At 35.3% G+C, this 18,636-nt stretch overlaps 1 protein-coding gene across 4 annotated transcripts in view; it reads right to left on the bottom strand.

Annotated features, from left to right (window-relative positions):
- The window catches only part of TCF12 (transcription factor 12), a 411,883-nt gene extending 402,614 nt beyond the window's left edge, over positions 1-9,269 (bottom strand). For 3 of the 4 annotated variants that reach the window (XM_074294612.1, XM_074294614.1, XM_074294615.1), the window contains exons 1-3: positions 8,985-9,268; positions 7,418-7,514; positions 6,404-6,476 (exon numbers count right to left, since the gene is read on the bottom strand). In XM_074294612.1, the coding sequence (XP_074150713.1) occupies positions 6,404-6,476; positions 7,418-7,492 (148 nt within the window). In that variant the 5' untranslated portion in view covers positions 7,493-7,514; positions 8,985-9,268. Of the gene's footprint in view, positions 1-6,403; positions 6,477-7,417; positions 7,515-8,984 lie in introns of all 4 variants that reach the window. The other variant, XM_074294613.1, reaches the window with a different exon arrangement.
- Between the last annotated feature and the right edge of the window lie 9,367 nt (positions 9,270-18,636).

The raw sequence follows: 18,636 nt of genomic DNA, 5'->3' as shown, positions 1-18,636 counted from the left end.
AAAACAAAACAGAATCAAAAAATAAAAAAATAAACACAAGAACTACAATAATACAAATTAAAATTCCATCAAAAACAACTGATTTTGGATTAAATTCAATTTCCAATATTAATTCTAAAAGACATTTGATGAACCACTGCTCCCTCTTCACACTGGATATGGGGAAGAATTAAGGATGAGAAACTGACAGAGGAGGATGCAGAATTGCTGGTTTTCTTGATTATTTTTCTTTTTTACAAAGGAAGATTAAAGGAGCAAAAGAAAAGTATATTTGAGAACAAGAATAACTGGTGGAGTATGTTTCATCTCTTCGTTTCATGCAACTATACTTCTTTATAACAAGGGAAGATTCTGTGAAGGAACAACCAAAGATTCCCTGCCTCAAATCTTCTCATCTCACTCCATCCTCTCCTCTGATGTCAAAATGATCTTCCTTCACAGGTCTGACCATGTAATCTTCCTACCACCACTATTTAGTAAACTCTAGTTTATCACCTCCATGATCAAATATAAAATTCTGTTAGGTATTCAAAGCTCTTCATAATCTAGCCCTCTCCTGCCTAGCTAGTCTTACACCTCCATGTACTTGCCAATTCTATAATACTGACCTCTTCACTGTTCTTGGCACAAAACACTTCATCTCCTGATTATGTTCATTTCCACCAAGTGACTGTCCCACATGCCTGGGACTCTCACCTTGTTAGCCTCCATCTTTTGTCTTCCCTCAAATTCAAGGGAAAAGCATACAGAAAGCTTTTCACAATCCTTCTTAATAACTCTGCTAGTTATCTCCAGTTTATTCTATGTATATAAATATATATGTATGTATATATAGATATGTCTATATAGATAATAATCTCCTATGAACTCTTTAAATGCAGGAATTATCTTTAACCTTTCCTTGTATCAACAACTCTTAAAGTACCTATGCTTCCTGACTGACTTATTAACTGAAGATTTTAAAATATCAATAAAACTTTTTTTTAATTCATTCACTATATGGCCATTAGAATAATGTCCATATAACACTTTACATCACTTGTCTACTATTCCCTCAGCTAACTGGCTTTCCCTACCCCAATATAATTTCCTATTATTCTCCTATATATAATGGGAAAGTTCCAGCCAAGCTAATCTTCCTGCCATCCCTAATACAAACCAGTCCCACTTCCACCTCCATGATTTACCAAATGCTGATCCTTATACCTAGAATCTCCTCTCTCCTGTACCTTAACTAATTCAATTTACCTTAACTAATTCAAAATCCACTTGCTCCAGAAAGCCTGCCAGGACTGATTCTCATACAGCTCCTCTATTCAATACTTGCATTCAATATTTGCAGTGTAACTATATTAATTTACATTGACTATGTTGTTTTGTAAAAATAAATCCAGCATTTAGTAAGCTCTTATTATGTGCAAGATACTATGAAAGTAATATTTAGTTGCTTCAGGTCTTTATATTATTCCTACTCTACAGAGTTTACTTGAAGGACAGGAGAACATTTTTGGTTGTCATTGTTGCTGTTATTATTGTTGTTTAAAATCTCCTACAGCTCCAAGAACAGTATTTTTCACACAGTTGATATTCATTAAGTATTGCTAGTGGACAGATCAGACAGAGGTGAATAAAAATCCATTTCTTAAAAAGGGCAGTATTTTCTGAACTGTAATGTTTTCAAATGTGTTTTTTTCCTTTCCATTTCACTCTCTATTATACTAAATCATTAGGTTAAATTTTAACTTTCTCATCCTGACAAAGATAATACAAATAGCAAGTAAAATGTAGTCACATCAGCTGAGAGGGGGGAAATGGTATCCTAATACACTATCGAGGCTTTATAATTTCATTTAAAAAAAAAAAAAAAAAAAAAGCCTTGTAAGAGGCCATGACTCACTAAAGACAAGAGCTATCTAAGTCAACAAAATATGAAAATATGAAATGTCCAATAACAGTTCCAAATAATGTTAACAGTCTGAACAGTTGTATCAATTGCCCAATTCATTTAAATCTAAATTTTCACCTAAGTAATATAATTCTGTTTAAATCAAAAAGTCTTCCTCTTTCCCTTATTCCATCATAAGAAATAATGCTTTGTACGATCAGAGAGTTGGAAAAAATGCAAAATATGATAGATCTTAAAAGGACATTTTGTATTTCAAATCATCCTATAATTGCAATTTCTTATTCCATGCAATACTAAATTTTATCTTAAATCAAATAAAAACTGAAAAAAAAAAACCCACTACAGGTACACTTTTAAAATAATGTGTCCCTAAAACACTGCAAGTAAAGAAAATATTTTTAAATACATTATACATGATAACTATTTAAAAGAAAACTGAATTTCATTCTGTGAAATTAAATATTCGCCTGCAATATGAATAAAATTCCCCTCTAATTTATCTCTTTTTTTCTCTTTAAAATTCTGTATACATATTTGTTTTTTAAAGCAGGCACACCTGTACCATATGCCTGCTTAAAGATGGATCTATTTTATATCAGCCATTGAACACCAGACTAGCAAATCAATCATTCTTCTGTTAGTCTGCACTATAATTCTGTTATACTTTCCATGACTCACACAAATGACATGTTACTATATAAAGTGTGACATAAATCTCAATATGAACAGGTAAACAGCATGCCCAGCTCATCACTCTAAAAAATAATCATAAGCAAAAGTATCAAGCCTGGTTTGTCCTCGATTTTATAAGATCAGCTTACAATTGCACAATGTTTATATGAATTATTACAATGGTAAAATGTTAATTGTTAATTTAATTAAGGATTTTACCAAATGTTTTTACAACTTTGTCACCATCCTAATGATTTACTCAATTTAGGGAGAAAAGGAAGGGAGATCAATCTTATTAGCAATTTAAAAATCTCTTTTACAGACATGATCTTTAGTAAATATACACTTAGATGGTAAGTCCAACATTTTTTTAAAAATCTATCTTAATTTTTACCCTAAAATTGTGGTTGTTAAAAGTAAGAACAAAGGATTTTAATACTCTTAAAAATTAAAGAGAAAGAATGCTATTGGTAATACTAGAAAAATCCATGAAACTTTAAAAATAAAATTTTTAAAGCCAGAATAGAGTATTTAATTGTTATAAAAATATAATTTCAGGAATGAGAAAAGTTAACCTTTATTTGGTTTTACAAAAGACTTTCACTTTCAGTATAAAAATATCAAGGAGAAGCTGTTTAGTGTTTTAGAAAATCCTTTTTTGAAAAACATATTCCTTGTTAATATAAGGAACCAAGTAGGAAAAAAAACCAAAACAAATAAATATTTGATTTTTTTCTCTCTAAATTTATTTATACTTCTTGTTCTTAAAAACTAACTAATAAAAAATTTTCAAATTAGCATTTATTTTGCAACTGCTGAAACCACTAAAAAATAAGCTAAAGTCCAATACAGAATTTAAACCTAGGAGATCTCAGAAATTAAACCTCTGTTCTATTTTCTTTCCATGCATCATTTCAACAAGCTCTTTCTGTAAAGACATGCAGTATCCTACAAAACAATTCATATAAGTTAATTACCTTTTGTTCCTATAGAGTGGGCCATACTTAGGTCAAAGTCTCTGTAATAGTATCTAACTGAATACATATATTTTATTTTATCTACATGCAAAACAACATTAAATAGACAAGTTCACTATCTCAACATATGTACAATGCCAAAGTGAATTAATACCTAGATGTCTCAAAAAATGATATTTAACATGGGCCAGAAATGTAAGTGATGATATGGCATGCATTAACCTTTTCCTAAAGTGATTTCTAATAAAATGTGGTAGCTGTCATACAAATAATAATATTTTGCTTTGTGAATTAGATCAAAAGCATTATCAGGTATTACACCATTCAAGATGTGAATTTCAAATGCTATATTGTTTTCAAAAAGTCATTTAAGAAGGCAAAAATCATCATTTCAAAAAGGACAGAAATGTCCATTATCAGAATCTAATTGTAGTAATAACATCCTCATCAAAGATAGATTTTAAGTTTTACATGGAATTGTATTCTTTCAAGATGAAAATTATTTGATATTAAAGAAATATTTCTTAAATATTTCGTTCTGAAACTTTAAAAAGTAAATGTTTTTAAGATATAGGAAGTGACTACAAAATATCTCCAGGTGATTGTTTCAAAATGTAGATACACTATCCAAACGAAATACAAACAATACCAATCTCTTCTAAATATTCCCTTAAATATATCTGGAAAAGAATATTGTGGATCCTTACATTGTGTCTACCAACAAATTTGATATAAAATTGTTAGATAATTTGTATCTCTTCACATTAATAAAATTTGTTAAATTAAGATGCTTCTGGATTGCATAATATTCTTTACAGAACAGGAAAAAATCACTATACCCATTCATAGGATAGATATGTTGAGTGCCAAAGACTGGTTGTTCAGTTAAAATATACAAATAACTCAGTCATCTTACACCAAAATCCACCTCCAAAGGTGGCTCAATTAATGCTCTGAGAATTTCTAACACAAATAAGACTTTACATATATTCTAAGTAACTAGGAGACAAATTACCCATTTCAACATGCCCTAATACTCTTATTTCAAATTAAATGCATACATGAAAATTCTTGAAATATCGTAAGCTGATGTTAAAAATCCCAAGTAACTAACATTCTATATGTAAGCACATACAGAAAATTACATTTGACATTTTTTATTTTGTAAAATTAAATAACAAAATAGCCTATCTTCTAAAAAAAAAATTAAGTTATCTCAAATGGAAAATCCATAAAATGCATTTCCAAAAGAACACTGAAAATAAAAATTATCCAAAAGTTTTCTTAGTTCATGATCAAAAGAATATGTTAAAATCACAAGAAATAAATTACTTCTGGAATCAGCATCATTCATTCATCATCAAAAAATATGTACTGAGTGCCTACTATAAGATAGCTAATATTATTCATATGTTTCTTTAACAAAGAAATTGAAATTAATTTAAATAATTGTTAGCGGCAAAAATTAAGCCTTTACCCCACACACACATCCAAATGCTAATAAAAAAGAGAATTTAGATTGCATTTATTTTAATATTTTAAAATAACTAATTCAGAAATAATTCTCTTTTTTCCCCCAACCAAAAAAAAAGAGCAAGGGAATAAAGCTTTCCTTTGATTATCAGTAACAAGGAAGGCAAAAAACAGCTGATGTTTCAAAATATCTTAATGATTAATAATAATATCAACTTGGAATTCTATTTTCAAAATGCAAAATATACTTATTAGCAGTACTAAGTACCATAACCATATTTCCACAAGTGAACTGATATAAAAATAGGGTTTAATTCTCACTCTCAAATTTTGAAAAAATAAGCCATTTCAAAATTCATACAAATAAATTTATTTTGTCACACATATTTAACATCTAATTTTCCTAAATATTCAATGTCATGGCTTTGGTGCCAGTTTTTTAGCTTTAAAAAAAAATCTAAGCATTAAGAGGCAAAATACACAGAAAAAAAAAACAAAAACATAGTTTTCTTCACACACACCACAATGGACTTTATCCTGAAAAACTGATAAAGAATCACTTGGAGGAAAAGTATATTTTCTTCACTTCCTATGTGGAATGATAGAAAAAAATTATAAAAAAAAATATTCAGGGAATCAAGATAATTATTCGATCAAAAAAATTATTAATCATAAATATTCAAGACTATTTTAGGTAGAGAAGTTGTAGAATTTTAAATCTGATTTAACTTAATCTAATCATAGTGTCCCAATGGTATCAGAATTTAGAAAAAGTTTCTTTCATCTATTCATTGTTTTCTCCTAGAGGACAGACAGAATTCCACATTTATATGGTTACTTTTTATTCCTTTCTTTAACCAAAAAAAAAAAAAAAATTGACCACCAATTTTTTATTAACTTCTAAATCTATGAAAACAACCATTTAATCTAATACTTTATTTACCCAGTCATATTTGAAATACACAATGAATTCATTTAATAGTGCTATTTTATATCTTTTTAATAAACTTTTTGACTCATAATGCTAAGTAGTGTCAAATATATAGAGTTAAAATTTTAAAAGTATATGCTTTTACAAACAACCCATGGACAATAGCATTTTTTGACTCTTGTTCGGAAGCATGTTCCAGAATCTATTATATCAAATAAACACTTTACTGCAGCTTAAGATTTATGGAGGAAGATGATATTTTTCAAGAAATCTTAATCTTTCAGTATTGAAGACAAACATCACTATGTTTTTATTTTGAAACTGACACCTAATTAACAAATGTGCATTTCTGTATCATTTTAAAATAAAAAACATTTAAAGTTTCCAATAGCAGTGTATCAGAACCCAAGAGGTTTGAACTTGGAGTTTTCAACTGCATCTTACCTGATCCACTGAACTGACTGCTTCCTAGGGTTGTTGGTCTCGTTTTCCCACTATTAACAGGTGGGGAAAACATCTGCAAAAGAACCAAAAATGCATATTAGTAAGCTGCATTTCTCTATCACATAGTCTTTCACACAGAAAAATCAATTAGCTGCCACATTTCGAAGTTGGAAATGAAATAAGATTGAGTCAGTGCATTCCAAATCAAAAAGACTTGTAACTGCTGCTACTTTATAACATTACTAGTAAATACTGGCACTCTTCTGTTTCTCTATTAATGTCAAAAATTATAGAAATCATTAACAAATTATTCTTGATGAACAATTTAAAGCATAGAAATAAAACAGTTCATATGAGAATTCAAATAATTCATGTTCCCTTAACTAAAACTACATACAGAAAAGGTTCATTATAACAGTGGTTAACCACAGTGCAGGTGTCAGTCCTGTCTCGAAACATCAAAGTTATAAAGAGATTCCACTGTACCAAAATTAAGGGCAAGGATGATTTGGTTTCATTGTCAATGATTTGAAGTATTAAGTTTTTTCCCTCATTTTTTAAAACCTAACTTAGCTTAAAAGAAAAGTAACTCCTTCACAAAATAGACTCATAAAACCCTAATCCTGGATTGGATTTGTCAGAGCTAACATCTTTCAGATATCATCCATTAAAATTAACCAAAGGAAAAAAGGTGTGGGGGAGGGAAAGCATAAAGTTGGCTTCAGAAGAAAAAAATTAAATTTTTAAAAGAACTCTGATAATCATCAGGGTCACAGGGTAACTCAACCAAAAGTTTATGATTACATTGTTCTACTTTTCCCTAGTTATGCCAAATGACCCCTCTGGCATTAAAGTTTTAAATCTGGAAGTCTAGACATTACATCAAAGTTCAGGTGTCCAACTTGGCTGAGCTGGACTCAGGCCCTGAGCAGTGCAGCTGGAACTGAGGCTGCCCAAATCCCAGGTCCTTTTTACCAGGGCAGAGCCATAAGAACACCTCAAAAGATATCCTACCGCACTGAAGTCCAGAAGGTCACTCAGCTCCTTGTCTGTCCCTATAGCCGCCATTCGCTGCTGTTGAGAATTCATCTTCGGTCAATTCTAGCAGGTCCTAAGATAGAGGAAACACTGCTTAGTGAGACCAGCATGGTTCAGAAAGGACTGGAACCTGAATCCAAAAATATATGTGATTGTGGAACGAGGAGAAAGGGTACCTTGTCTGGGAAAAGGGGAAGTGAGGGTTGGAGAACGGGGCTCACTTTTAATATTGGATCCGTTCAGTTTGTGTAATTAATCCTGAGTAGACAGAAGACCTGTCTGAGTAAAGGTTTTCCCGCTCCCAAGTAGGTATGTATACTGCATTGATCCTTAACGAAAGAGAGGAGCCAGGTGGCTGGGCACAAGGTGGCAGATGATTTTGAATACACATGTATCGAACAGGAAAGGGTAGCGGAGGTTCGTGCAACTCAACAGATCTCCCCTAAGTTTTTGAGAGCTCTGAACCCCTTCCCCTTCCCTTCTTCTCTACACTAGACAGACAGCTCCTCAAGCACCCGCCAGGAGGTGGCTGGAAGGACCGGGTCTCTAGCTGGTTTAAGTCTCATCCCTCGTGGGGGCGGAGGGGGGGGGGTCGAAAGGGTTAGAAAGAGGAAGGGGGAGGGAGAAAAGGGGAAAAAAATCGCCAGCCAAAAAGCAAGTGTGGCGAAGAAGAGAGGGAGAGAAGATGTTTAGTGACTCACTATCTAGGCAACAATAGAGCTGACAAGTTGCTGGGAATGTGCATCTCACTAGAGCCATGTCTGCGGCTACCGCTTCCCGGACATTACTGCTGATTTGCAGAGAATCAATTTGCTCCTCAACACACAAAATTGACTTTGGTTTTTTCTTTTTCTTTCTTTTTCTTTTCTTTTCTTTTTTCTTTTTCTTTTTTTTTTTTTTTTTAAAGAGCCCACTAAACCCTGCTCTCTCCTTTCCTTCCTCTCCTTTCCTGGCTCGGCCTCCTCCCTCTCTTCCTCCCTTCTTCCTTCCCACCCAGCCCCGAACCTGCCAAGACAATGAGCCTCCACAGCCCCGGAGCCTCCGCCACTGCCGTGTGCGCCCCGGGCGCGCCAGCACCGAGCGGAGCGGAGTACAGGGCGCACAGGGCCGAGTGCGCCGCCCGCCTCCCGGTGGGGCTGCATTTCCCCCGGCACGAGTGCCAGTGCCTCCTCCTCCTCTTTCCCCCCTCCTCCTTATACCCCTCCCCCCACATAACTTGGAGGGGGTCCTCTGGGCTCGGCGCTTTACAAAGGGGGGGGGGCAGAGTTCAGGCGCGGGGAGGAAGGGGGGAAAGCTGGGGTAAGGGGGGGGGGAGAGAAACGACTCCTACAGCTTCCACTCCAGGAAGGGGGGCTGCCGCGGAGCGCACGGGGACCCGGCTCCCAGCTCAACCCAAACAGACCTCCCACCCCATTCACGCTGCTCCCCCTCCCCCCCCCGCGCCCTCCCCACACTGGCTCCTCCGCCCCTGCCCCACTCCTCTCCTAACTCTCCCCCCACCCCGGGCCCCGCGCCCCGCGCCCCCAGCCAGCCCCACATTTACCTGCAGCTCCTTTTGCACATTCAACCACCCCGATAGAAGTTCACTTTGGCCGGGAGAGCGGGCTTGGGCTTTCCCTTCCACCTCCCGGCGTCTCTATCCACTTTCTTCCTCGCAGACACTCAGATCAGGGTTGGTGAGGGGGCTCTCGGGCCTGGCCGCCCCTTCCTCCCCGGGCGGGCTGGCTGTGCCCCCGAATAGAACTTGTGGGTCTCCCTTAGGCGGACATTTTTTTTGCTTAGGCGGCCTCAGCACCACGCTCGGGCTTCGGCTCCGGATCCCTCCGCGCCTGGAGGAGCCCTGGGGTTAACCCCTTCCTCCCCGGGCTTCTCCCAGCTGAGTCGGGAAGTTGGGGGCTGGGGAGTGGGAGGAGCCGAAGGGAATGGGGAGGGACGGCCACAATGCACATGGACAAAGCCCGCGGTGGGGTGAGGCGGGCTGGAATGCAGGGGGGAGGCGATACGCCCCTGGTGAAGCTGGGGCTGACGGCTGGGGCCGTGTTGTCTGATCTCCCTGAAGAGAACAGCACTGAGCTGCAAACTCGGCGCCGCCTCCTTCCTACCATCCTCCTTCTACTGGCCGTAAACGCGGGGCTAGAGGGAGTCGCAGCTGCAACAGCATCTGGATCCTGCACCCGGACCACCTCCTAGCCCGAGACACACTCCGAGCTAGATAAGAGGCCTCAACAAAGCTGAACTTTGGCTTGATTCTACTCTTCGGCCAATGCTGTAAAGACGCTGTAAACCTCATCTTATGCTCCGAGTCCTGCGAATTTCAGTGCCATGGGTGGGGGCATGCAGAGTACTGGACAGCGCCTTGTGCGGAAAATGCGCAGGGAAAGTGTGAGGAAAATGCTCCAGACTATGTTCTCACAGTTATTATACTTTGAAAAGTGATAGGGATGTGAGGCAGCTAGGTGGTGCAGTGGATAGAGCAACAGCCCTGAATACAAGAGGACCCGAGTTCAAATATGATCTCAGACACTTAACACTTCCTAGCTGTGTGACCCTGGGCAAGTCCCTTAACCACCCCAGCCTTTAAAAAAAAAAAAAAAAAGTGATAGGGATTGGCAAAATTAGAGCAAAGACTGCAAAGGGGAAAAGCTTAGTCCACTAAAGCTCAACATTATAATATTGACCATCCATCTTCATTTGCTTAAATCCAAGACCTGTTAAACATCCTACCCGAAAATCTCTCATCCAAATCCAAAACAGGTACTGAACCTGATCCAGGGAAGTAAACCCAAGTCAGGAAGGAGTGGAGGAAGAAAATAACCAAGTCTTAATTGTGGTATTTCCTTTTATAAATGGTTGTGCCGCTTAAGGGATTGGACTTTCATTTTACAGACCTAGAAACATCAACTATTCTCTCTCTCAGTATGTACTTCCAGCCTCCTCAAAGTGCAGAAAGGTGGCCCTGGCTTCCAGCTATGTCAGATATTACCAGCTTTGAAAGACCACCATTATGAACTATCACAGATGGTGTCTGAAGACTAGCCTGGCTAATCACTGAGAGCCCCAGCCCCAGAAAATTTCTAAGTAACTTGTTCCTGGCTAAGTTTGGTCATGACAACTCCTGAAAAGCATCAACTAATACATGGAGAAATTAAATGCAATGATGGAATCATGGATATTTTCAAAACTATAGCCACTTTATGTGTCTTATTGAATTAATGTATCATATATCATTGATAGTTATTTATTAAAAACTTAAGATTTTGGATTATGTGATACAAAGTTATAAGGATTATAGATACTAAGATAAAAACTCTCTTCCCTCAAACTACTTAGATTCTAGTCAGAGAGACAAAATAAATAAGAGAAATAGGTACATGCAAAATATACAGAAAAGATTAAGGATAACCTTAAAAAGGAAGATACTAGCAGTTGGGGGGAACCAGGAAAGGTCTCCTGCAGAATATAGCATTTAAGGTGCATGTTGAAAGAAGCCAGGGAGTCATCAGAGATAGTGATGAGAAAAAAGGAGTATTCTAGCCAATGCAAAGGCAAAAATAAGAGAGAAGGGAACACATGTAAAGTGCATGGAAGGGAATAATAAGACAGAAAAGATAGGAGAGGTCCAAGGTATGAATAGCTTTAAATGTTAAAGTATTTAGGAACCCACTGAAACTTAAAAGGTCAGTCAGAACTGTTCAATAGGAAAATCACTTTGGCAACGATGGGGAAGATAAATTTGAGTGAGAAAAGGCTTAAAACAGAAACCAATTAGGAAACTATTGCAATAATCTAGGCAAGAGATGATGAGGCCCTGAGCTAAATTTGGGGGTCATGCATGAGATATTGTGGAGATGTCAACAAGATTTGACAACTGATACTGGCTCTAAGTCAGACACCTAAGTAGCCAAAACATCTAAAGAATTAGAAGGAAGAGACCGTCAGACTGAATAGAGAAAGAAGCAGCCTGGATTTGAGGTTATAAAGGGACAGGCCACATAGAAGAGAGTGACTTAGGATATGAAAAAAAAAAAAGAAAAGAAAAAAATCATCTTCAACTACTACAAATTCCTGGTAAATGAATTCAATTGGGTTTTTGCTGCTACTTAATTGTCCTTATATTCAGATTTGATTGACTCATATTTCATTTACCACACTGACTTCCAAACTTTTTATTCTTTTCTCTCAATCCAACTGCACTTTCCCCCTTCCCCACTATTTTAGTAAATGATTTACCTCACTGAAGAAATCAAAGCAGCCTGATAAGAATTCCACACATTTGCCACCTCAATTCCTCTCAGCTTCTCAACATCATAACCCACCTTTTCTCTCTTCATAGAAAATTTATCTCTATTCAATAATCCTTCTCTATATTGGAATGACTCCATTCTCTCCAACCTCTTTCCAAGATCTTATTCTGTGAGTCAAAACTTCAATTCAAAATCAATCATTTCTTCCTAATTGTTGGGTACTTATCATTTGCTTACAAATATACTTAGAACTTCCTAATCTCTCATTTCTAAAAGAGGGGTTAGAAAGAGTAGCCTTCCTTTAAACTCCTATTCTATTGTATGCTATCTCTGTCATTTCCTTCAATGATAAATTTCAATTCATTCTTGGATTTAATTATAAAAGAAGTAACTGATCAAGAAATGCTTGGACTTTTAAATATATATACTGATTCCCAATATCTTAAATGACCTTCTTTCTTTTTCCTTTCTTTCATTCTTCCTTTTACAAGCATGTATTGTCTCTCCCTCTCACTACCTCCCCCAATTATATAGTTAAAAAGGAGAGGGAAGAGAAAGAAAAATAAAACATTCATAATAAATATGAATCAAAATCTGCAGCAAAATAAATCTCTACATTGACCATTAACAAAAATTTGTCTCATTCTGCATTTTAAATCTACCACTTCTCTAACAGAGGGCAGGTGGTATATTTTACTTTCATTCCTCCAGATTTGTGGTTTTTTATAGCATTGATTAAAATTCTAAAGTTTTTTTAAAGTTGTTTTGTCATGGTTGCTTGACTTTCTCCAGAAGAGATCACATGAATACCATGTTAGCAAAGAAAGTAATTAGTAGATAGATAATCCATGGTAAGAGTTAAGAATACCCAACAAAAGATCAAGGAATTCAATGATAACTGATAGCCTATGGTGGAAGTGATCAACAATGTAGTCAACATGGTAAAAGAAAGATATCAGAGCAGGAGTTACAGATTAGGAAAACAGAGAGAGGAGGCAGGTTGAATAGTCATAGTAACATATGGTAACATATATGTTACCACACTCTTTGATGATGTGTTGGACCAGATAGTCATTGAAGTAATCCATTTTGTGATTATGTGATTACCAATGTTTGTAAACTTCTCACTATCCTGTAAATGCCAGGAGGGCAAGGACTATTCCCTGTCTAAATATTGTATCTTCCAGGGAGCTTAATAAGATGATCTTGATGTTACTTAACTGACTGTTAAGGTGTATATTGTATATACTGATAGGTAATGTACTAGTGAAGCACTATTGGCAGGATCCTTTTGTAAAGTTGTTAGAGAACTATAAGGAAAGAAGGTGGAAACAGGAATATATTCAATACCATCAACCAGAGTTTCACCAGATTCCCCAGAGGAATAAAGGAACTGTACTTGCATTGCTTTTTGCAATGACCCAGGTTGCTGAGATCCCAGGTGTCTTGACTTTGTTCCTAGATGCTTTTTATTGAACAGAATGAGATGGAGATAGCTTTAACCACAGGTGTGGTTTGTGACAGTAAGACTTCTATCTAGGAAGCTTTATGCCCTTGACTTCCTTACTCTTATCACACCGCAGCTATTGTGTAGCATGCAGTTGGTACATCTGTGCCTTGCATGCCATTTGAATGTATAGACTTTTCCAGCTGGATCTCATTGCACCCATATTCAGACCTATTACTATTCTACTGCCAATCAAACATAGAAACTATTAAGGATGAGATACAGCAATTATGAACCTTCTGACTTTTTTTAAGAAGCTATTTATGTTTAATCAGAAGCCTTGCAATCAAGAGACTTGAGTTCAGTCCTAAACTACTGCTGATTAGCAATGTGACTATGGCCAAGTCACTTCATCTCTCGGGACCTGTTTCTTCATTTATAAAATTAAGATATTGATGTCCTCAAAGCTCTCTTTCAACCCTATAATTTTCTGTCTAATCTATTCTCTTACAATCTCTGGGACAAAGATGAAAGAATACATCTTTATTTTCAGTGGAAAGATGTGGAAATTCAGGACTAATAATGCATTAATCTAGTTAAAACTGGGGTTGCACTGTATCTGTAATCCATTTCTTAGCCCTTGGAGTTCTCTGGGTGAGTACTGATATCTGTAATACCAAAGGGCTTAACAATTATCTCACTGAGAAATGGTCAAGATGCAGCACCAAAGCAATAATCCAACATTACTTCCTGAAACTGGTTAACACCAATAATCAACAAAATTAAGGCATGCATGCAATGTATTTGCTAGATGGCAAAAGTGATATAAAGAAGAATAAGATCTATACTCACCTCAAGTTACTTCCAATCAATCAATAAACATTTATATGCCAGACTCTCTGTAAGCACTGAGGATATAAAAAGAAAAAAAAATAAAATAAAGGATAATTCCTTCTCTTAAGGAGCTTAGTCTAATAGAAGGAGACATGTTAAAAAAGAAAACTACATAATTATGTAACAAAAATATTTATAGCAGCTAAGAATTGGAAAGCAATGGGATGTCCATCATTTGGGGAATGGTTAAGCAAGCCATGGTGTTTGATTGCAATGACATGTCATTGTAGTATAAGAAATGACAAAAAAGATGATTTCAGAAAAACTTGGAAAGACTTATCATGAACTGATGCATAGTAAAGTGAACAGAACAAGGAGAATTCTGTACACGGTAACACCAATATTGTCTAAGGAAATATTGTAAATGACTTTGCTATTCTCAGCAATATAGTGATCGAAGACAATTCCAAAGGACTAATGATGAAGCAGACTTATCTGCCTCCAGAGAAAGAACTTATAATGGATTAAATACAGATTGAAGCATGCTATTTTTCACTTTCTTTTTTTTCTTTTATTCAGGTCTTCTTGAACAAAATTACAAATATGGAAATGTTTTATATGATTGCAAGTTTGTAACCTATATCTGATTGCTTACTATCTCAGGGATGGAGGAAGGGAAAGACGGAGAGAAAGAGGCATAGAATGTGGAACTTAATACTTTAAATTAAAACATTTTAAAATTAGGGGAAAAACTATATACAATTAAGCTATATATAAGGAAAATTGGAAACAATAAGGGGATGGCACTAGAATTAAGACATTTATTAAATTTCTATTGTATGAAAATGATCTCCATTTGAGATAGACTTGTTTTCATTGTTGCCCTATTTCCTAAAAGCACCTCCCTATGTGAAGAAGCCTTTGCCTAATAACAAGACATCCAATCAGATTATGAGATTTTTTTAATGGTGTTTTTCAGGAAAGTTGAGCCATTATAAGAGGCTAAGAGAAGCAGTCCAAACATTGGAATAAAGATCTAGATTTAATCAGGAATAATGAGACCCCAAGGATATGTGCCACTGAAGCTTGAAATAGTTGTTCAGTCATTTTTTAGTCATGCATATCCTATTCTATCTGACCCCATTTGGGGTTTTCTTGACAAAGATAATGGAATGGTTTACCATTGTCTTCTACAAATCATTTTACAAATGAGAAAACTGAGGCAAACAATAACTTGTCCAGGAGTATACAGTAAGTGTCTGAGGTCAAATTTGAACTCAAGATGAGTCTTCTTGACTCCAGGCTGCACTAAGGCGCCACCTAGCTGCCCTAAATCTGAATTTTAAATTAAAATTTCCTCACCAATCTCCCAAACCATTCATAATTAATCTCATTTTTGTTCAGGCTTCCCTCCCCTTCCCAAGAGTGCCCTCCTCTTTCTCTTACACCTGTCCTTCAAGGCCTTCTCAAGTCACATCTCTTTTGATGATTCTGGCCTTTACTGATTTCTTCTCCTACTCTCATGTTAACCAATGTGGTTAGTGGAAGAACACTGGTCTTAAAATTGAGAAATATCTAAATTTAAATCTGAACTCAGACACTGACTAGCCATATAACTCGAAAAACATTTAGCCTTTTTGAACTCAGTTTCCTCCATCTATAAATGGCAATAATATAAGTAATAAATGACTACCTATTTCATTGGGTTGTTGTAAGGAAAGTATTTTTGTAAGCCTTAAAATACATAGAAATATGAGTTTAGGTCCTTGATTTCCACTATAAATAATAATTTACCACATGTTCTGTCACTTGATTATGTTGTAATTTATGCTATTTATTTATTATATTATATCATATTATTTTATAGGTTTATGTGTTAATAATTTATATTATTCTCTAACTGCTTCATTTGTAGAAATCTTACATCCTAAAGAGTTTGTAAGTTACTTTAAGATAATCAGAGTCTTTGTTTTTCTTTTCTTTCTCTATTTCTTTTTTTGTATCTTCCATAGAATCTAATACAGTAAAGACACATTCCATGTAAAAAATTGATAAATTAATTTGGCTCTTCTTAAATCAAATATACTTTCCCCTGCTTTGACAATAACTTTGGGACATTATTTTTACTTAGGGGTAAGAGATATTTTGTGGATAAGCTAAGACCTGCCTTTCCCCTTCCCAGTAGGAAAAGAGCTAAAGAATTCATTTTTCCTTATGCTGAGCCCTAAGAAGGCAACTGCAGTAACTGCATATTTAAGAGCTTGCCTAGGGATGCAGACCTCATCATATTGGTTTCATCATGGCCTTGCATTTTCATTTTGCAAATTGAGGTGCAATTTTTTGGTCCTCCATTTTCTCACATAAACCTTGGAAACTTTAATAACTGTTTCAACCAAACCCCCAAAAAATTCACTTTTATTTTATTCATTGAATACAGACATAAAAATATGAAGGTCAAAGTAAAGTATTTATTATAGTCAGTTCTCAGTTATTCACACAGAGAAAAACTGTTGTGTGACTAATCCCAACTCATAGTTTTCTCCCCCAAATATTCATATTTTACTTCTGAAGATAGAACTTAAAAAGATAATATTGAAATTGTTGCTATCAATGGCACCAGAAGACTAAGGAAGTTGCAGCTAAACCAAAAAAAAAGGTTCAAAAGTTATTCTTGAAGGGACTAATAAATGAGTTAGGAGAAGTGATTTTATAGTATCCCAAAGGCAACCAGAAATATTCTATCATGGAATACTTAGTGATATCACCTTTCTTTATTCAAGTATTGGCAAAAAGACCACCATGATGATAATTGCAGCTCATGCCTCACCAGTTATTGCGCACAATGAAGAGGAAGAGAAAATCTCTGAAGATATTGGCAAGAACAATCAAACCAAGTGATTATAACTTTGATTTATAATGACTTTAAGGCAAAGTAGGGCATAAGAGGAGATGGTGGGAAATATTTTGGAAAATATGGTTGAAGATGGAAAAAATCAAAATCTTGTAGACTAGTCAGAAACCTCCTCTCAACATGCTTTCTTAAAAAAAAAAAAAGGTTGGAAAACATTTGACATAATTTGGAACCAAATAACATCAAACAAAAAATCAATTTACAATATCATAGGTAATGGTAAATTACTGATTACTGATATCATGTATCAATTAGAAAAATTACTAGCTAAAACAAAATTCAAAATCCACACCAAATTATATTAAAAGACAAAACTAAGACATTGCATAAAATTAACAGTGGTTCCAACCTGACTTATTTAAACAAACAAAATTATTTTTAAACAAAATTCTGGAAAGTTGGACGTGGATAATGGAAAGGATATTGACTGCTAGTTATCACAATTTCCTACAGAATTTTAACCAATGTAAATAATCATAATGCATATGCTAAAAAAAAAAAAAAAAAAAAAGTCCCAAACTACCTTACCCTGAAGTTACTTGCCAAAATACAACACTAGTCAAACACAGCACTGGCCTAGACTGCAAACTCATTTGCAGATTGTTACAGAGGAAGACAGGGGTATAGAATGACTAGTGTATTATTTCACAAAAAAAAAAAAAATAGCAAAAAAAAGTGGTAGAGGACATGGGAAATAAGAATAATAATAACAGCAGCTGACAGACATAGAATTTATTATCTCTTAAGCATAGCTAAATGCTTTCTAATTATTATTTTATTTGATCTTCACATCAACCCTTTAAGGTAAGTGTTACTATTAACCCTTTTACATATGGAAAAAACTGAAGTTAAATGAATTGCTCAGGATCATACAGCTAATGTCTAAGGCTAGATTTCAAATCAGATATTCCTGATTCCTTGTCCAGGATTCTATTCATTTTGGCAGGAGTTCCTAAATTTTTTCCACTCATGATCCCTTTTTGTCCGATAATTTTTTATGGGACTCTGGAATCTGTGCCATAGTGTTTCTGGCAGTGTTTGTGCATGTGCAGTGCAAAGTATGCAAGTTGCATGTTCAAAACTAAGACTGCAGTGAAGTTACACGATGCAACACAGGCAAGTGTTGCCAGAAACACATTTGTTACACATTTGATTTTGAATTAATTTTTGATAGTTTCTTTCAGAAATCTTTTACTATTACCAAATATTTTGCTAAACCCACTTTCAGTTATGTAACCCCATATAGAATCATGATCAGTAGTTTAAGAAGCCTTGCATAATGCCACCTAGTTGCTCCTAGGTCTAAAGAGATTTGAACATTAAAAATAATTAAACCAAATTATCCAAGAATACTTAGAGGTGAGCAAAAATAGATGGAAAATAGAACATATCTGTCAGCACTTCTATACAATCATCTATTTTCATCACCAATAATAGTAGAACTACTACATTTGAATGCTAATATCTCAATTTTCAATGTATTATATATAAATAAGTAAAAATGGCACTTAAGAAAATGAAGTCAAGAAGAGATACTGAACAGACCAAGAAAACACAAAGGTGACAAAGTTTTGAAAACACCAAAGGATTAATTTTCAAAATATCTGGTTTCTGAGTTATGTTACAAGATGCCAAACTGGACATTTTTTTTCTGATCCCTATGACCTCTCAAAACTTTCCAAAACAGAAAATGTGTGAGATAAAGTAACTTCTCTAGTATAAAATACCCATAATCCAAAAGAAGGAAATACAACAATTT

Source organism: Sminthopsis crassicaudata, chromosome 2 (genome assembly GCF_048593235.1).
Source record: "Sminthopsis crassicaudata isolate SCR6 chromosome 2, ASM4859323v1, whole genome shotgun sequence".
Lineage (NCBI taxonomy): Eukaryota > Metazoa > Chordata > Mammalia > Dasyuromorphia > Dasyuridae > Sminthopsis > Sminthopsis crassicaudata.
Note: the sequence above shows the minus strand (reverse complement) of the source record. Positions and strands in the feature narration are given on the sequence as shown.